Here is a 21,862-nt window from a genome sequence, read left to right on the forward strand (position 1 = left end):
TAGTATAAGTAAATTTACCAACAAAGTTGCATTTTGAAATATCAAATTAATACATTAGAATTGAAATTCGAGAAAATTTTATTTAAAATTTGAACAAAAGTTCTTTCTATTTCAATTTTAAGATGTCTCAGTGTTTCCAATCTAGCTTAACTAGATTTTGAGGAATTGTGTTGGGCACAAATTCTCTTATTAAATTTTTGGGCACTAGTGTTCAAATATATAAAACAAATGATCTTTCATTATCATTCCTAAGTGAATCATCTAGGGCCTGGTGACACGAAACATATTAAGGTGGGATACACCATCTTAATAGGTAAGTTATCATTTAAAATAGTCAATACAAAGACTTTCCAAATCAAGTCTATATAAAGAAAATAGTCATTCCTATGAGTGTTATTTTAGTAATATATACTGACATTATTTTTTGGGAAAATTACATATAAATGGAGTCAAAGTTCCATATTTACTTAGAGGCTGAGTCAAAGTTCCATATTTCTCTAAAATGGATTGCTGAGGTGGCACATGGTTTTTTACTGTTTAGAAATTGTGGTGCCTAAAATACCCTTCCGCGAAGGTACTACTTTTTCTTCGAAGGTACTACTTTTTTGAACTGAATGTACTACTTTTTGGTGTCCAGGTACCATGTTTTTTAAACACCCGCGAAGGTACTACTTTTTCTTCGAAGGTACTCCTTTTTTGAACTGAAGGTACTACTTTTTTGAACTGAAGGTACTACTTTTTTGTTAGGGAAGGGCATTTTAGGCACCATAATTTTCTAAACAGTAAAAAATCATGTGCCACCTCAGCAATCCATTTTAGAAAAATATGGAACTTTGACTCAGTCTCTAAGTAAATATGAAACTTTAACTCCATTTATATGTAATTTTCCCTTATTTTTTTAAAAAAAGTTTTTATATTCTTTTAAAGAAATATCTAAAATAAAATTTTAGTAATATATATTGGTATTATTTTTTTTTTCAAGTTTCTATTTTTATTTTGATAACTACTTTTGTATTGTTATAAGAGGTGGTAATGGTAAAATTAAAGATATATATATATATATGACGGTTCCTAGAGGGCGAATTCACATGGTAGAACGGAATAGAACAGTCGTGTATTAAAAGGGCATGATCCACACTTGGTTTCTGTAATTCCAATAGTGACCTCTCTCTGCATATTTTACTTGGCCGCCACTCATATATGGCGGTTCCCAATCTAATATCAGTCTCTATTTCGTCTTGTCATTAAACACACACATACACACACACACAGTTATATTCATATAGCAGTCGTGTTTAAGGAGTTTGCCCTAGTTCCGAGTCGCAGGTGGAAAGGAGTCTCGTAGATATCGTCGCTGCTAAGAATCTACAGACGGTGAGTGAATAGTTCTACCTTTTCGCTTCATTCTTTATATTTTTACATTAGTCCGAGATTTCAATTTCTTCTATTTCATGAGTAGATATATAATTATTTTTTTGGGTAGTTTATTTTTTGATTCGAGGCCATTTGTAGTCGTATTGAAGTGCAATTGCTCTATTTTCGGTTGAATTTGTGCCATGAAATTTATATTTGTTGAATGTCTGAAATCTATGTATTTATACGGGTGTGAATTTTTACTGTTCAACTAAACCCTAGGTTATTGGGTTTTTGGTTTTTTAGGGTTTTTGAAGTTCGATTCGAGATTTCACAATGGCGCATCTGGGTGGTGGTGCGGAAGCGCACGCCCGATTCAAGCAGTATGAGTATCGAGCCAACTCAAGTCTTGTACTGACCACCGACTCTCGCCCCCGTGACACACACGAGCCCACCGGCGAGCCCGAGTCCCTCTACGGGAAGATAGACCCCAAGACCTTCGGTGACCGTGCTTACAGGGGGAGACCTCCAGAGTTGGATGAGAAACTTAAGAAATCAAAGAAGAAGAAGGAGCGTGAACCGCTTGCTTCCGAGCCTACGCCTAGTAGACAGAGCAAGAGAAGACGAATTCTGGAAGAAAGTGTTTTGACTTCTACTGATGAAGGAGTTTACCAGCCGAAGACGAAGGAAACAAGGGCGGCTTACGAGGCCATGCTTAGTGTCATTCAACAGCAGTTGGGTGGGCAGCCACTGAATATAGTTAGTGGTGCAGCTGATGAGATATTGGCTGTCCTCAAGAACGACACGGTCAAGAACCCTGACAAGAAAAAAGATATTGAGAAACTTTTGAACCCTATACCAAACCATATATTTGATCAGCTGGTTTCCATTGGGAGGCTTATCACTGATTTCCAAGATGGAGGTGATGCAGCTGGGTCTGCTGCAGCCAATGGCGATGATGCTCTCGATGATGACATGGGTGTTGCGGTGGAGTTTGAAGAGAACGAGGAGGAGGAAGAAGAGAGTGATCTTGATATGGTGCAGGAGGACGAAGAGGATGACGATGATGTGTTGGAAGCAGATGCCCCAGCGGGGATGCAGATGGGCGGTGGGATTGACGAGGATGACATGCAGGAAGCTAATGAGGGCATGGCCCTAAATGTTCAAGACATTGATGCTTATTGGCTTCAAAGGAAGATTTCTCAAGCATATGAGCAGCAGATTGATCCACAGCAGAGCCAGAAGCTTGCAGAAGAGGTACTTAAAATTCTCGCTGAAGGTGATGACCGTGAAGTTGAAAATAAGCTTTTGTATCATCTCCAGTTTGATAAGTTCAGTCTCATAAAGTATCTGTGTCGGAACCGCCTTAAGATAGTGTGGTGTACCCGTTTAGCAAGGTCTGAAGACCAAGAGCAGAGGAAAGAGATTGAAGAAAATATGATGAAGTTGGGGCCGGATTTGGCTGCAATTCTGGAGCAGTTGCATGCAACAAGGGCAACTGCAAAAGAGAGGCAAAAGAATTTGGAGAAAAGTATAAGAGAAGAGGCTCGTCGATTGAAGGATGAGAGTGTTGGAGATGGTGATCGTGAGCGGAGGGGGCTTGTGGATAGAGATGCTGACAATGGTTGGTTGAAAGGGCAGCGTCAATTGCTTGATCTTGATGAGCTTTCATTTCATCAAGGTGGTCTTTTTATGGCAAAGAAGAAGTGTGAGCTTCCATTGGGGTCTTATAGGAACCATAAGAAGGGATATGAAGAAGTTCATGTGCCGGCATTGAAAGCTAAACCACTTGCTCCTGGGGAAGAGCTTGTAAAGATATCTTCCATGCCAGATTGGGCCCAACCTGCTTTCAAAGGGATGACCCAGTTGAACAGGGTCCAGAGTAGAGTTTATGAGACTGCTCTTTTTGCGGCAGATAATATTCTACTGTGTGCTCCAACTGGGGCAGGGAAAACCAATGTTGCAATGCTCACCATACTCCAGCAGATTGCATTGAATAGGAATGAAGATGGGTCATTCAACCACAGCAATTACAAGATTGTCTATGTGGCACCAATGAAAGCACTTGTTGCCGAAGTGGTTGGTAATCTGTCAAATCGTCTGCAGCATTATGATGTCAAGGTGAAGGAACTGAGTGGAGACCAGTCACTGACTCGCCAACAAATTGAAGAGACTCAGATTATTGTTACAACTCCAGAGAAGTGGGATATCATAACTAGAAAATCAGGAGATCGCACCTATACACAGCTTGTGAAACTTCTTATAATTGATGAGATTCATCTTCTGCATGATAACAGAGGTCCTGTTTTAGAAAGTATTGTTGCAAGAACTGTTAGGCAAATTGAAACCACAAAGGAGCATATTAGGTTGGTTGGTTTATCAGCTACGCTCCCTAATTATGAAGATGTGGCATTGTTTTTGCGGGTTGATTTCGACAAAGGACTCTTTCATTTTGACAATGGTTATAGACCTTGTCCTCTGGCCCAGCAGTATGTTGGAATCACTGTAAAGAAGCCACTGCAGAGATTCCAGTTGATGAATGATGTTTGTTATGAGAAGGTGATTGCTGTAGCAGGAAAGCATCAGGTTCTTATTTTCGTCCACTCAAGGAAAGAAACAGCGAAAACGGCCCGTGCGATTAGGGATACCGCACTTGCTAATGACACTCTTGGTAAATTTTTGAAAGAGGATAGTGCAAGTCGTGAAATTTTACATAGCCATACAGAACTGGTCAAGAGCAATGACCTTAAAGACCTGTTGCCATATGGTTTTGCAATTCATCATGCGGGCATGGCTAGGGCTGACCGTCAACTTGTTGAGGATCTCTTTGCTGATGGACATGTGCAAGTGTTGGTTTCCACAGCAACTCTTGCTTGGGGTGTTAATTTGCCTGCTCATACTGTGATTATTAAGGGGACCCAGATTTACGATCCTGAGAAAGGAGCATGGACTGAACTGAGTCCTTTGGATGTTATGCAGATGCTTGGCCGTGCAGGAAGGCCTCAATATGATTCTTATGGGGAGGGGATAATTATAACTGGACATAGTGAATTGCAATATTATCTGTCATTAATGAATCAACAGCTTCCTATTGAAAGTCAGTTCATCTCCAAATTGGCTGATCAGTTGAATGCAGAAATAGTTCTTGGAACAGTCCAAAATGCCAGAGAAGCATGCCATTGGCTCAGTTACACTTACTTGTACGTTCGGATGATACGAAATCCTGTTCTTTATGGTTTAGAACCTGATGCTCTGACAAGAGATAGATTATTAGAGGAGAGAAGGGCTGACCTGGTAAGCATTCTCTTTAATTTAGTAATGCTTGAAAACCCTTTTTATTTGACCATCTCGCATCGACATCATATTGTCCATTTTAAAAGTGTTCTATTTTCATAGTTATCTCTTGCTCTACTTATGTTTTAATAAAAATCATTCTGATTTGCTGATGGATCAAGTTAGTAGTTTTTCTTTTTCTCTCCCCTATTTTCCCCTAGGCAGAGACAAACAAATAAACTTTTGGGGGTTCTGACAACTCTTACGACCATTTAGAAAATATACTAACTTTTTCCCCTCTCCAACCTGAAATGAACCCCCCGATATTGTAGGATAATACTTTTTCTATTCTATACATTGTTCTGTGACATAAGAGAAAGGAGAAATAGGGGTGCAAAGCAATATAAAAAACTGTTTCACCTTTTGAGATGACTAGATCATTGGTTATGCATTGTGAAAATTCTATGCTTTCACGACTGTGTACGAAGCTTCCCGATGGTAGAAAAATATGGTATTGCATGTGTTCTTTTCACCTTGAGGTAGTCCTAGATGACTTAGGTAAATTTTTTTTTTGATAAGTAACAATTAAATGACTTAGATAAATGATGGGGAGGATGGGATAATTGACTCTCCTCTATAGGTGAGATTGGGCCCATTACATGTATTTCTACTCAGAGATACCTATATAGTCCCCTTTTGTTTTGAGAGAAATTAGTTCATGCGAAGGTCATTGGGGAACTTTGTTTTTTTTTTTGGAGAGCCTTTGCTTATGTCCACAGGAGCCTTCTTTGCTATGAAGCTTAACAAAAATCTATCACGGCCCTTCTATTAGCTTTGCATGACAACGACAACTACTTGGGTTGACGCTTTGCTAGAAAATGGTTGCTTACATCTCGAAGATTATTTTCTTGAGCAAACATTCCTTGGAAGCAGTTTCCGTTGAAACAAATAGGTGACTTGGAAGTATAAAAATGTTTCCTTGCATTTGGAATCTCCTGTTCATTGTGCCACTGAAGCCTCTATTTGCTGCCTTTGAGTAACGGCATTTTACGGCTAGTTTATAAATGCTGGAGGGCCACCTCATACGTATCCTCCTTTTCTGATTGTCGACTTCTGGTTATAAAAGCAAGTCATAAATCAAACCTCTTGGTCTGTTGTCACAGGTTAGCAAGTGTCCAGAAAACATTGGCTTTGTCTCCAAAATTAAGAATCTTGTTTTTAATTAGGAACAAATCCAAGAAATGTCTGACATGCCATAGTGTCTAAAGAAGTGTCAGTGTCTAATACTTTCCTGATAGACATGGTTCCTTCTAAGTATCCGCACATCTTATTTGACAAGGAGAATTGCTTCTTTATCTAGTGTAGTGACTCCATGCTGAAAGTATAGCTTAACACCATTTTGAAGCTGATATATTTTCTTGCAACCGCCGCACCTAACTTGCCTAGGGGCAAACTAGGGTGTCTGAAGTGGCACATTGTGATGTCTAGTCTGAAGGATCCAAATTCGGTTTGTAAAAGTCAGGAATAGGCTTATGATTTCTCCTTTGACAAACTTGTCAAAAAAGAAAATAATTTCTTCTTTGACAACTTAGGATTGGACTCTGCAACCTCAAAGTATATTGAAAAAGGTAAAAAATTGGTCAAAAGTGTAGAGTCTGTTTGAAGTTGTTCTTGAAAGTTGTGAATAGACTTGGAAAAAGGGAGCAAAACCTTGGTCAATCATATATTTCATATATCAAGAGTTTGAAGTCTTTTCACAAATCTCCGATTCCAAAACATTCACAGTAGGATGAAAACTCTTTTCACAGATAGGTTACCTTTGTACTTACATTACCTGAACAAATTTATGCCAGCATCTCACCCTTCTGAAGGAAAAAAATATATACGTTACTCGTTAGCAAGGTAGAAATGTTTTCCTATAGTGATATTTTGCATTTCAGGTACAGGTTAACATATAGGGCACTCTCCAGTAACTTCTTGTCTTGAGTGATTAGCTTCAGAGAGAGCCTCTCATCAGGAGCCACAAAATAGGTTGTGCTTTAAGGTCCCTAATCCAAATAGAGTTTTCATCATTTGGGAGTTCAATCACTTAGTATTTAGCCACTTAAAAATAGGTTGAGGCCCGACATAACACAGAAAAAGAAAAAAAGAAATTAGCCGGACAATAACAGCATATATGTAACTTATTGGTTGATTCAATATTGTTTGGATATGGCCTAAATGATGACGGGATATACTTCTACATTGTAAAATTAGATTACAGCTCGATGTTGGACAGGCGTAAAGAAACACTGTCATATAAGATTACGATATAAAGCTTGATGTAGAGATTGTTAGAAAAAAGGACTTTCTCAAGTCTAAATATCATTAGTGTTTTTGGGAGGGGTTAAGGGGTTATAATCAATTTAGGAGTTTAGGGGTTTGATTAGGCAGGGAGAAAGAACTTCAGGTTGGGTTGTGGTTTTTAGGTGCTAGGTTTTGTGTTGCGAATGAATTTGCTTGGGTTGGACGTATTGTCGGACAGAAAAATTGGTGTAGTGTTGCTGAAAATCTGGACAACTTAGAATTCGGTGTTCGAAGTGGCTTATAGTTTAAGCAGTGACTTGGGATTTCGGAACTTTGGTTTTATACTGGAAAAACAATGAAAAGTTTGAATGTGATTAAAGTTGAAAATTCTGCTTCCCAGAAATCAAAGAGAAGAAGTCCTCAATCCGATAGTCTCTTAGGCAATTGAAAGAGTTGCATAGCTATATGCTGCACTCTAGTTATTCATACCTTAGTAGGACCTGGACTCCAAATTGTGAATCTAGAAAATTGAAGCTCCCTACATCTCAATAATTTAATTCTCTCTCTTTCTACTTTTGCCTTTAAATTCAATATAATTCTCTTTTTAATATTTTTTGAAAAATAAGATTATATATAAAGAAGCCTTCAAAAGGGGAATGCATGTCTCAAAAGCTACACGAGGCCGAATACGGCCTTTAATGTCTCGAAAAGTCTAAAAAATCAACTATCTCATCCAAGGACACATGTTGGACACCGACACGTGCCGGACACTCCCCGACATAAAATACGTGTCTGAATTTTTTTAATTATTTTTTTAATATTTGGAAATGCCGTGGACACACCTTCGACACGCCATGGATATGTGTCCAACACTCGTGTTGCATTCTTGGGGATTTTTTTATTTATTTATTTATTTTTTTTTTTGTGATAAGTGCATTCTTGGGGAGTTTAAAGAAGTTGTGTTGAAGTGTAAGTGTGAGGAATTGTGTAATAACTTCCCATAATATGGTAGTCATTTAAATAATTACTTAAAAGTTTTTTATAAAACAATTTTATATTACAATAATCATATATTTAGGCTTATATTTTAGTTCAAAGATTCAAACTCTTGCACGATCAACTTTGGCTCTCTCTTGTTCTCCCACCAACCAAGCTTCGCTGTTGGTGGATGGTCCTCTCTCTCCTCCTCTTCTTCTTCTTATTTTCTTTCTTCACAAATCCTTGATACTTCTTTTTTTCCTTTGACAACAATATTTTACGTTGTTTCCATGAATTTATTCTCTTCTATGGATTCTTACCTTTGTTTTTAACTAAACCCTAATTCTTTTTCTAACAACACCCTAATACTCTTTCTTTCTTTCTTTTTCCCAGCAAAACACAAAAATAATTTCATTAGTAGGTTGATAAAAGATAATATTACTCTTAATTTCTTAAAGTACAACATGATATGTATACACATAATATATATTTATTATTCGCCGTGTCCCCCGCCGTATTTGTGTCCTAATATCTTAGGATTTACCGTGTCGCCATGTCCGTGTCGTATCCGTGTCTCATATCCATTTACGTGCTTTTTAGCCTAGAACCCAACAAAAAAGAGGACTAATAATGGAGAACTTCAGCACACCAGTAGAATTCTCCTTCCCTTCAAAGGATCTCCTATTTCTTTCCAGCCATAGACACCACCAGACGGACAAAGGCGTGGCCTTCCAGAAATGACGGACTTGGCCCCCATTGTACAACCTCTCCAAGCCTTAATCAAGCCTCTAGAAGATCTGGGCATAACCCACTGAACCTCAAACAAACCCAACATCAAATTCCAGCAATCCCGAGCCACTGGAAAATGTAGAAGGAGATGATTAACTGTTTCTTCATCTCTCTTACACATACAACAACAATTGACCACAACCTGTCTCCTCTTAAGATTATCCCGGGTCAAGATCTTTCCCAAGACAGATGTCCAAACAAAAAAAACCACCTTGAGAGAAGGGAGGGAAGGAAGGGGGGGGGGGGGGGGGGGGGGGGGGGGGGGGGGGGGGGGGCGGGGTTCCACGGGAATGCATCTCCTGGACAATCTGTAATACATCTAAAGAATGACCGAACCTCAAAATGACCCTTAGAAGAGGGAACCCACACCACAAAGTCGGGGGCGCCACTTACAATGTCTTAGTGATACAGCAACTCCTGAAAACCAACAGCTTCCTCAATCTCCCAATCCTGAAAATACCTCGAAAAATAAATCTATAAAGTTCAAAGGCAACTTGGGAATTTCAAGGGGGACAATGCATTAAATGTATGTCCACTACAAATGTTGGATTCTTTGGAAAAGAACAATTAAATTGGGACACAGGTACTTCTCAAGGGGAAAAAAAAAAAAATCTACAGGGATGTAGGCACAGGCACTAGCTGGTTATCTGTCTAAGTAAACTAAAACCAATGCATAAAGACCCAGTAACATAAATTGACCATAGACCACCATTACAATGTTGTGTAGAATATCTAGATATTATAAAGAACCCCTAAAACTTCATAAAAGGTTTTTTTTTTTTTTAAAAAAAAAGGAAAAGAAAAGAAAAAAGAATCAGCATCTCATTAACTGAGACTCACTGTCACTCAATATGATCAAACCTATTTTCAAATAATTTGCTTTAGAATTCTAGTCTTTCTCGACTCTCTTATGAGCTATTTGGCAGGTGAAACATGCAGTCTTGGTTTCAACAAAATCTCACTTAATTAAAATGCTAGCCCAGTGCACAAGGCTCCCGCCATTGCAGGGTTTGGGGAGGGCCAGATGTATGCGGCCTTAGCTCCATATGGAGGTTGGATAGGCGGTTTCCGGTTTCAAACCTGTGACCGCTGTCATGATGGGTCAACCTTATCATTGTGCCAATTTCCATCTTCCTAATAGAATTGAGCAGTAAATGAGAATCCCCATTTTAGATTTTGTTTAAGACATAAAGAGAACCTTAACAAGGGTAATATTCTTAAGGTTCATATGTTGATCTAGTTGATACGTTAAGAATCTAATGCTTGACTTTTGATTCTCTAGAATGTCTGAACGTGTTCATATTGCAACAAGGTTGTTAGTATTAGGATCCTTTTACAGTTTGGGCTTGCATGTTTTGGTCAATGAGAGAATCCACCTTAAAACATTTAGGATTACAACTCAATCATGTGCAATATTTTACATGTTCTGACTTGTGGGTTACAAGTTGCGTAGAGAAGGTCAAGGTTTGAATGGTTTAGATGTAGTTTACGAATTATGACAGTTAATTTGTGGTGATTAAGCCTCTAGTGCTTGAAAAACTTTGTATAGTGCAATGGAAAAATAGGATTCATGTGGCCCCCAAGTAGTTGGGGAAAATAGGATTTATGTTAGTTAGTGAATACACTAAATTATTTGACATATGAAAAAATAAATAACTAAAATTAGAGACTGCATGGTTTTGTTTTATTACCTTTTTGTTCTTGATTTTATAAAAGTAAATGTCTGATATGTTTTTAATGGTTTTTGCAGATCCATTCTGCAGCAATAGTCTTGGACAAAAACAACCTGGTAAAGTATGATAGGAAAAGTGGATATTTCCAGGTCACTGACTTGGGTCGTATTGCTAGCTTCTATTATATTACTCATGGGACAATATCCACATATAATGAGCATTTGAAGCCAACAATGGGTGATATTGAGCTTTGCCGGTTGTTTTCCCTCAGTGAAGAATTTAAATATGTAACAGTGAGACAAGATGAGAAGATGGAATTGGCTAAGCTTTTAGATCGGGTTCCCATTCCCATCAAGGAAAGCCTGGAAGAGCCTAGCGCCAAGATTAATGTTTTGCTGCAAGCATATATTTCACAGCTAAAGCTTGAAGGACTTTCTCTGACATCTGACATGGTGTTCATAACACAGGTTTGTTGTCTAATATGACCTTTATTTTCTGTTTAATTTATAAGCTAAATAGATATATTTCTGTTTGTTCATATGAACGATTTCTTTTTGTAGAGTGCCGGACGTCTCATGCGAGCTCTTTTTGAGATTGTTGTGAAAAGAGGATGGGCGCAATTAGCTGAGAAGGCTTTAAATTTGTGCAAAATGGTTAACAAGAGGATGTGGAGTGTCCAGACGCCGCTTCGCCAGTTCAATGGAATTCCAAATGAAATTTTGATGAAGTTGGAGAAGAAAGATTTGGCTTGGGAAAGGTATTATGATCTCTCCTCACAGGAGCTAGGAGAGCTTATTCGTTTCCCCAAGATGGGAAGAACCCTTCACAAGTTCATTCACCAGTTCCCAAAACTTAACCTGGCAGCACATGTGCAGCCAATTACTCGCACTGTTTTGAGGGTTGAACTTACAATTACTCCAGACTTCCAGTGGGAGGACAAAGTCCATGGATTTGTAGAGCCATTTTGGATTGTTGTGGAGGATAACGATGGGGAATATATCCTCCATCATGAATATTTCATGCTAAAGAAACAGTATGTTGATGAGGACCACGCCTTGAGTTTCACAGTGGCAATCTATGAACCACTGCCTCCACAGTACTTCATTCGTGTCGTATCAGATAAATGGCTTGGATCACAGTCTGTTTTGCCTGTTTCTTTTAGGCATCTTATTTTACCGGAAAAGTATCCTCCCCCTACTGAGTTATTGGACTTGCAGCCATTGCCAGTGACTGCATTAAGGAATCCATCGTATGAAGCTCTTTATCATGAATTTAAGCACTTCAATCCCGTCCAGACTCAGGTTTTCACTGTCTTGTATAACACAGATGACAATGTGTTAGTTGCAGCACCAACTGGGAGTGGGAAGACCATATGTGCAGAATTTGCTATATTGAGGAATCATCAGAAAGGTCCTGAGAGTATCATGCGTGCTGTGTATATTGCTCCTATTGAAGCTCTTGCTACGGAACGGTATAATGATTGGAAGAGAAAGTTTGGAGAGGGTCTAGGAATGAGAGTAGTTGAATTAACTGGGGAAACGGCAACAGATTTGAAACTGCTTGAGAAAGGTCAAGTAATAATCAGCACTCCTGAGAAGTGGGATGCTTTATCCCGGCGTTGGAAGCAGCGGAAGCACATTCAGCAGGTCAGTCTTTTCATCATTGATGAACTCCATTTGATTGGGGGTCAAGGTGGTCCCATCTTGGAGGTGATAGTGTCGAGGATGAGGTATATTGCAACTCAAGGCGACAACAAGATCCGTATCGTGGCTCTATCAACTTCCCTTGCAAATGCTAAGGATTTAGGGGAATGGATTGGAGCTACCTCTCATGGCCTTTTTAATTTTCCTCCTGGTGTCCGTCCCGTGCCTCTGGAAATACACATTCAGGGCATTGATATTGCCAACTTTGATGCGAGGATGCAAGCAATGACGAAACCAACATATACTGCAATTGTCCAACATGCTAAGACTGGGAAACCTGCCCTTGTGTTTGTTCCTACCAGGAAGCATGCCCGACTAACTGCTGTGGATTTGATGACGTACTCAAGTGTGGACAGTGACAAGAAGCCCATTTTCTTATTACGGTCTGCAGAACTGCTGGAGCCTTTTGTTGTCAGGATTAAGGAACCAATGTTGAGAGAGACACTGCAATACGGCGTTGGCTATTTGCATGAGAGTTTGACTACTACGGATCAAGATATTGTAAAAACGCTGTTTGAAACTGGATGGATCCAAGTTTGTGTAATGAGCAGTTCAATGTGCTGGGGAGTGCCTTTGTCAGCACATTTGGTGGTGGTTATGGGAACACAGTATTATGATGGACGAGAAAATGCTCACACTGATTACCCAGTCACTGATCTGTTGCAAATGATGGGTCATGCCAGTCGACCTCTAGTGGATAACTCTGGCAAATGTGTCATCCTTTGCCATGCACCACGAAAAGAATACTATAAGAAGTTCTTGTATGAAGCACTGCCAGTCGAAAGCCATTTGCATCACTTCCTTCATGATAATTTGAATGCAGAGATTGTTGTTGGAGTCATTCAGAACAAACAGGATGCTGTGGACTATCTCACATGGACATTCATGTATAGAAGGCTAACTCAAAATCCAAACTACTACAATCTTCAAGGTGTTAGCCACCGGCATCTTAGCGATCACCTTTCGGAGCTTGTAGAGAACACACTGAGTGATCTGGAAGCTAGCAAATGTGTTACCATTGAGGAGGATATTGAGCTCTCCTCTTTGAACCTTGGCATGATAGCATCTTACTATTATATCAGTTACACAACAATAGAACGATTTAGTTCTTCTTTGACCTCCAAAACAAAGATGAAGGGTCTTCTTGAGATTTTGGCTTCGGCTTCAGAGTATGCAGAGATTCCAATGCGTCCAGGAGAGGAAGAATTGATACGCAAGTTAATTCATCATCAAAGGTTCTCCTTTGAGAATCCCAAATACACAGACCCACATGTGAAGGCTAATGCCTTGCTACAAGCCCACTTCTCAAGGCAATCAGTCGGTGGGAATCTAGCCTCTGATCAGCGAGAGGTGCTCCTTTCTGCCACTAGACTGCTTCAAGCATTGGTTGATGTTATTTCCAGCAATGGGTGGCTAAGCCTAGCACTTCTTGCAATGGAAGTGAGCCAGATGGTGACCCAGGGCATCTGGGAGCGCGATTCCATGCTTCTGCAACTTCCACACTTCACAAAAGATCTGGCTAAGAAATGCCAAGAGAACCCGGGAAAGAAAATAGAGACTGTGTTTGATTTGGTAGAGATGGAGGATGATGAAAGACGGGAGCTCTTACAGATGTCTGATGCACAGTTAATTGACATTGCTCGGTTTTGCAACCGATTCCCGAATATTGATTTGGAATACGAGGTGTTGGATAATGAGAATGTGATGGCTGGGGAAGATGTCACTTTGCAGGTATCTCTTGAACGGGATCTTGAGCGTGGGACAGAGGTTGGACCTGTTGATGCCCCTAGGTACCCCAAAGCCAAAGAAGAGGGATGGTGGCTTGTTATCGGTGATACTGAAAGCAACCAGTTGCTTGCCATCAAAAGGGTTTCACTGCAAAGGAGGACAAGGGTCAAGCTTGACTTTGCTGCTCCTGCAGAAGTTGGAAAGAAGGAGTATATTCTCTATTTCATGTGTGATTCATATATGGGTTGCGACCAGGAATACAAGTTTACTGTTGAAGCCAGGGAGCCAGGGGCTCCCGATTATGACAGCGAACAGGAATGAATGACTTGATCTAGCAACCCTACCTGTCCCGCACAGCTTTTTCTACCATGGCATCGGTCCCTTAATAAGTTTTGTTGCGTATACACTGAATTGCTGAACTGATGACTCTCTGTAAACTCCATGCTGAACTATTTTGTGGTGACACACTTCTTTCAAATGGTCTGGCCGTTTAGATTGTGTAGCTATTTTAATGTCTTAGTTTGGACCATTTTATTATATTCCTGTTTACATACAAGTTCACCAAACTATGATGATGCTAATTTTAGCTTAAGAAATGTAGAACTTGGTTTAATCACTCATGTTGCTGCTACTTTTTGTTATATATCCCCATCCATGGTTGTTTAGGTTTTGGGTGGTCAATGCTTGTTCTGTTTTTGATGGATCACAATTTTTATGGAATTCATTGTGACATTTTTAATCATATGATCATTGAATTGTTTTCTTGCAACCTTCTTTTGGTGTTTTAACTGGATGGGACAGGTATTCTACAATGGACTCAGAATTGGAATCTTCAAAGTATGATGATATTGGGAAAAAGTCCACTGCACAGTATGGGTGGCTATTTCAGTATGGGTTGCATCCACTTTCGACCATTCATTGCAGGCCATTAGGCTATAGTTCTTGGTAGTCTCTCTCTTGTTATTCTTGTTATTGTTGTTAGGCCTTTTTCGGGCATATAACTCAGTTTCTTGATCAATTATTACGCTGCAAACATTTTTTTGGAAAACATTTTACACTGCAAACATTTTTTTATGAAGAAAAGAAAAAGAAAAAGAAAAAAAAAACACCAAACACCGGTTTATTGGAAAACATTTTTATAAAATAATATTTTAGGTAGAAACAAACCAAATCTAATTTACCAAAAAAATAAAAATAAAAATAAAAAAACGAAGTCTAAAATTCAAAGATTTTCTATACTAGGTAAATACATTTGAATCTAAATTTGTATGCCTGGAAGAGAACTGCACATCCATACTAATATATATATATATATATATATATATATATGGGTAAATAATACTCTACTCCTAGATTCCATTTAGTTTAAATATTACTGTAAATTGAAGAAAAAGATTGTTTCACAGCTAATTCACTTAAGTATTAAGCATGTAAAAAAATTGCAACTCCTAGTACATTGAATATTCCGGCACCATAAATAGTTTAAATATTAAAATACTTTTTGATTCTAAATGTTACATTCGATAATTTAGAGTGGGTTAAGAAGAAGAAGAAGACAGAGTTGTTTAATATATATTTATTTTTATATAATATACTATTTATATATACACACACACATACATACATATATGGTGGACGCGAAAACGTGAATCCATGTGAAATTCTCTACTTTTTTGTTTGGCTTATGTTGGGAAAAGGGCGTACAGCATGGAAAGCGTCTTGCATAAACTTATGGTATAAAAAATATTGGCAGGATATCATATTGGCCGAGAAATAAGTGTACAATTTTAGGGTGTAACAAGAAGAGCGGTCTTTTGGAAGTAAAATTCAAGATCATAACTGTGCGAGTTCAGATTCAAAATAAACAATATCATACCGGAGTGATAATTATAACTATATAATTTTAGATGAAAATTAATAGTAAAAAGTGAAAATAAAAGAAAGGAAAATTAAATTTTTAAATATGCATTTGGTTGTTAACATGAAATATTTTTAAAAAGTTAAGGGAATACAATTTTCATGTTTTGTGAGTATTAAATAGGAAAAAAAAAAAAAAATGCAGGTTCACATAACTTTCTAAAGAAAAATTAATTTTTCTATGCTTTTTATAAGAAAATTTTATGGCAAAATTAGGTAGTTATGAAATATTACTTTCTAAAAAAAAACAAAAACAAAAAAAACTTTTCTTGCCATATAAACTCTTAATTTGTTGAAAAAAAATTTATATCTTTTTTATGTCATGCTATTTTCTTCTAACCAAAAGGAAAGTGTCAGAAACGAGGCAAAGGGACCAGATTAAATTTTAGAAATAAAATTAAATAATTGTAACCATTTTTTAGTGCATTATTTTATTATTATTACTATTATTATTTTAAGAACATGTCCATAAATAATATGAGAAGAAAAAAAATGAGAGAATTACCGCTGATAGCCTATAAATGAGATTGTCTAGTGTCTAGTATTAATCTTCTTCATCTTTTTTTATATCTTTAATTCATAGTAAATAATATATGTGATCGTATATAAATATGCATAGAGTATAATATATGTTGTATCAAAGATATATATGAATCGAGTACTAATGTGTTGTATCAAGGATTTTATAAAGATATGCATAGAGTGTGATAATTAACATTTGTTTTACTATATTTGAATGTTTTAAAACAAGACTAAAATGATTTATTGGTTTTTGGATGGACCACAAGTAATTTCTTTTGTAAATTAATAATTATAGATAACTAAGATAGGTATCAAAACAAAATTTTTTAAATTTTGGAGGGCCAATTTTAATTAATTTTGCTATACAGAATTACCATTAATAACCATCTCATTGTCTATGCATGTAACAATTCACTTTCTTTTTTTCTTTTTTTAAATAATAATAAGAGTGTTTTTTCAATACACTTTTAGAGAAAAATATTGTTATAAATAACATATAACATTAAGTATTATAAGTAAATAATCATATAATTACATTCAAATTATATATTTTAACTAATTTGGCTACCCAACAAACCAGATCAAGGGCCTTGTGATTTATTGGTATCTTATTTATCTTTTAAAGTGGATGGTGAGTATTTGAATTTTTAAAATTGCAGTCAGGACTGACCTAGAAAAATATTTGAGAGGAGACAATCATTAACAAATATATATATATATATATATATATATTATGAGAGACAATTGCCCTACTGAGCCTATCATAGATCAATGTCTGATTGCGGCACAATTAAACAACTTAAACATTCTCTCTCCAAAATAAAATAATATTATAATAACCTTATTTTTGATATATGTATCACAAATCTGACATGAAGATAAATAAGAAGACATAATGTCCTCTATGCACATATTACACTTATTCTTTTATGCATTTGTGTTTCATATTATAAGAAAAAAATGTAAGAATGATCACAATGGGAGTTTCCAAAAGAGTGATTGATCAATTTCACTTTCCGGATAAATGCAAAAATTATTTCCCTTATATGTTTTGATATATGGGGAAGTTGGTTCCCTTTGAGAAGTTTTATATCAACCCTAATAAGATTTTACACTCCATTTGGTAGGACGGAAGAAAGAGGAGGTGGAGGAAAGACAAGAAAGAAGACACAAATTTTATTCGTTTGGTAGAGAAGAGGTAAGGAAATAAGAGAAAAGAGGATAAATGACTTATTTTTCTTTTTTTACAAATTTTCTTCACTCCGAATATGGAGGAAATACATGAAGAAAAAAAGACAATACTATTATAAATGTTTTTAAATTATACAAAAATTTTCTTATAATTACCATTTTATCTTTCTTTCTCTCATCACAAACAAAATAAGGTATTATTTCATTCTCTTCTCTTCTCTTCTATCCAGCCAAACAAAAAAAAAAAATACACAATCTTTTTCCTAGAAATATCACATCTCTTATTCACTCTTCCATCAATATTTTTCCATTCTATCAAACGGAGCATTAAAAAGTATGAGATAAAATATACTGTGCCGACCAAAAACGAGAGATTGAGAGGAAGAGTGCTCTCTATTACAATCTTTCACAAAAAAAAAAAAAAAAAAAAAAAAAATCATCATAATTTTGTTCGATAGGCTACGTGGATGCACCTAAAATTTGAATAAATCACGTACATCTGGTGGTGTCGTACGATTGTGTTCATTCTTTATGGTTGCTTAATTGTGTGTTTTTACCTCCTCAAACAATCATTGTGTCGTTTAGTAACAAGTGATATCAGAGGCATCCAGTTATTTCCTAACACTCAATTGATTCTGCCAACTGCCCTGTACCACAATTTGGATTCAGACTCACCAAAAAGAACTAACCAGGAATTTCATAAAATTTATAATGTCCCCATAGCAATAGTGAGGGTGGTCCACTTTGAGGGACTTTGTAGGTGCACATAGCTTTTGATTGGAGTTTTGAGATTTTTATCCATATGCCCATCATGATTAAAGTATATGATCAAATTGAAAACTTTTCTTCTTGTTTTGAAAAAAATAAAATAAAAGGATTCTCTAGATTGATAATGCCTTCATCTGTTTTTTGTCACATCCGGCCACCGTCCATTAGAAATGGGACACCACTCATGAAAATCCTAAAAAAACTATTCATACATCGTTACTTTTTTCATAATTATATTGTCACGATATTAAAGACGTTAATCATGCACCAAGGGTGTTGTGGATTAGTTATTTTCTTTATCTTTTAAAGTAAAGGGAGGGCTCAGAATTTTTAAATGGACAGGGTGAATGTATAAGTGGTGTATATATTTTTTACAAAAAGAAAAAGAAAAACAGATTCACAATGTATAGAAGCACACTAAAGTTTTTTTATTTTTATTTTTATTTTTAGCTTTGACAAGTAATTATAAATTCTTGCTCGTATGAAAAAATAAAATAAAAAAATTGTAAACTAAGTGTAACTACAAAAATATTATTTTAATTTTTAATTATCAGACTAATTCAGAGCAAGTTTACAAACTACATTGGAGCTAGACCAATGGCTTTGTGACTAAGTGGTATCTTTAACAAAAAAAAATGTTGTGAGGGGCAATTGCCCCACTTAGCCCCATCATAGATCCGTGCCTGATTGCAGCAAAATTACACCGCTTAAACTCTCTCTCTCCAAAATAAAATAATAAAATAATATTTATAATATATTATAATAAACCTGTTGTTGGAGCAGTGCTATGCATTTCCAATTTTCATTTGAGATGTGTATCTTGAATCTGATGTGACGATAACTAAAAAAACATAAATATCCTCTATATACATATTACATTTATTCTTTTATGCATTTGTATTTCCTATTATAGCAAACTAAACTAATTGGCAATTGAAGGAAAATGTAGGAATGAAGATAATGGGAGTTTAGAGAAGTGTGATTGATCAGTCTCACTTTCCTGATATATGCGAAAATTAGTTTTCTTATATGTGTTGATATATGGGGAAGTTGGTTCCCTTTGAGAAGGGATATTAACCCTAATCAGATTTTATGCTTGGTTTGGTAGGAAGAAAGGTGGAGGGAAGACATAAAGAAAGAAACAAATTTCATTTGTTTGGTAGAGACGTAAAAGAAAGGAAGACAATACTATTTAAATGTTTTTAAATTACAAAACTTTCCTTATAATTAGCACTTTCTCTTTCCTTCTCTCTTAACAAATAAAATAAGATATTATCTTAAGCTACGTTTGTGCATGAATGAAATGTCCTTTCCAACCATTCATTTGTTTTGTATGCAGGAATGTACCATTCCATAATGAAAATCTATTTCATTACTAAATCTATTGAATAGCCATTCCATTCCATGGTAAGATTAAATATTTTTGTAGTATTCCCAATAAGTCCTTCATCACGTCCCAATAACGGGCAAAAATCTTTCACATAGACAAACAAATCTTTCACATTTCATTTTTCACTTTTCTCGAGCTTATTTATTAGACGTGGTAATTGGTAAAGGTCTTTCACCTTCCTTCTCTTCTGAATATACCCAAGGCTGCCATATTATATATATATATATATTAGCCTTTACATCAACTTCTTAGGTTAAGTATTCAACCCGTTTTTGAATAAAATTGTACTGACAAATTTATTTGTGTATCTTCAATCATGGTGGATTTGTTTAGTTGTAAAACTTTGTTTAAAGCCAATTCTATAACTTTTGCAGTCATTTATTAAGATTAATATCTCATTAAAAATAATATTTTATTTTATTTTAAGGTTTTTTTTTAAATTTTTTTTTCAATGGCAGTATTGGACATTTTATAACATCCCATAATTCATCGTCAGAATATTCATTAGATTGATTTTAAAAAGTAATGTAAGCTAATAAAAATGATATTTTTTAAAAAAAATCATTCCATTCTAAATTTAATAATAGTCAACTAAACCATAGAATGGTAATAAATTAATAATCTTTCCATTCCATAACGATTCACCGTGTCACACTAAATAATGGAATAAGTATTTTCATTTCATTTCATTCTTATTGCTTTCTATTTCATTCCTACACGCCAAACGTATTATTCTCTTCCAATTAACCAAACAAAAAGGAAGAAGTACAGTGTCTCTTCCCAATATCTTCTCTTCCTTTTTTCAATTTCAATTCAATTTTCTTCCATCAAACATAACATTAAGGTGTGTGAGAGAAATTGTATTGTGCCAACCGAAGAGAGAAACTGAGATGAAGAATATTCTCTATTGTAATTTTTTATTATTATTATTTTTATATGGTGAATTTGTTCGAAATCAACAATTGTGTTCGTTCTTTATGATTGCTTAATTGTGTGTATTTTTACCCCCTCAAACACTCATTATGTCGTTTGGTAGCAGGTAATATCACAGCATCCACTTATTCCCAATACTCGATTGGAGTTTGAGATTTTTATCAATATGGAGATATCTTAATAATCACTAGTCCATCGTTAAAGTATATGATCAAATTGAAAACTTTTCTTCTTCTTTGAAAAAAAAAAAATCAGTAACTTCTTCATCTTCTTTGTCATATCCGGCGCTGTCCATTCAAAATCGACATGGCAAATGATGAAAATCTTTGAAAATTTGGTTGCTTTATTTCATAATTATATTGTACGATATTAAAGGCGTTCATAGTGTATCATTACTGTTATTTGATTATTTAATTCAGCATTTAGTTTTAAATAAATTAAATATTTATTTAATTAAATGTATTTAATAACGTAATTTAAACATTATTGAAAATGTTAAATATCACTTAAAATAGAGTAAAATTTTAAATGATAAGGATATTACTTATCACTGAATGCTAAAAGTAAAAAAAAAAAAAAAAAAAAAAAAAAAAAAAAATTTAAAAATTATTTTTAAATTATCACTTAAAAATTTTAGTACTTAAAATTCAATTGTTAAAATTTTTAATACTTAATTTTTAATTTTATCAAATAGTACTTTTAGTGATATTTTCTGTCTCTCAACCGGTGAGAGATTTAAGTGAGTATTTTTAGGAAAAAAAAAATGTTCTTAATGCAAAGAAAGCACAATAAAGCTAGTTGATCCACTAGGTGGAAAATAATATACATTTCCAAAAAAACAAAGGTCGAAAATAATAAATTATTATACAATAATGAGTTTGTTGTAAGCTACCTTGTCCGGTTGTGCCCGTACCCTTCACGTGGTTGACTGAAGTTTTTCTAAATACTCTTTTGAAACACTCTGCTCTGTCTGTATATCTATCTTTATGGCTATATATGTATATATAATAAATCTGCTTCGTCAGTGTTTAACATTGTACATGAGACCAAATTACAAATTTGTCCAACCCTATTGCTGCTTCATTTTGGGGCGGGTCTAGGGATCTGGATTTGAAGGGTCCAACATTTTACAATCAAATACTTTTCTAGTTTTATAGTTTATAGCAAATTGTTAAGCTTTGAAAATTTAAAACATGTAGCCATATGTTCAGTGGTTTAGCTGATCCATGATTTGAGAGTGTTCACACATGTGTATAGATAATTATCTCAAATTCGAAATGAGTCTAGCGCATTCTTATTGTGCCAAAAGAGTATGTTCTTTAAGAGCTTGTTTAATTCGAAATAGCTTTTTATTTTTA

The 21,862-nt window shown here is 35.6% G+C and overlaps 1 protein-coding gene across 1 annotated transcript; it reads left to right on the plus strand.

Moving 5' to 3' along the window:
• Positions 1-1,083: 1,083 nt before the first annotated feature.
• On the plus strand, positions 1,084-14,486 carry LOC132276798 (DExH-box ATP-dependent RNA helicase DExH12-like). Its single transcript, XM_059778408.1, has 4 exons — positions 1,084-1,374; positions 1,660-4,647; positions 10,430-10,819; positions 10,913-14,486. The coding sequence occupies exons 2-4, from the start codon at positions 1,690-1,692 to the stop codon at positions 14,102-14,104; spliced, it is 6,540 nt and encodes a 2,179-aa protein (XP_059634391.1). The 5' UTR covers positions 1,084-1,374; positions 1,660-1,689; the 3' UTR covers positions 14,105-14,486.
• The last annotated feature ends 7,376 nt before the right edge of the window (positions 14,487-21,862 follow it).

Source organism: Cornus florida, unplaced genomic scaffold, assembly GCF_030987335.1.
Source record: "Cornus florida cultivar Cherokee Brave unplaced genomic scaffold, ASM3098733v1 CherokeeBrave_3.0.0_Hap2_Chr10, whole genome shotgun sequence".
Classification (NCBI taxonomy): Eukaryota; Viridiplantae; Streptophyta; class Magnoliopsida; order Cornales; family Cornaceae; genus Cornus; species Cornus florida.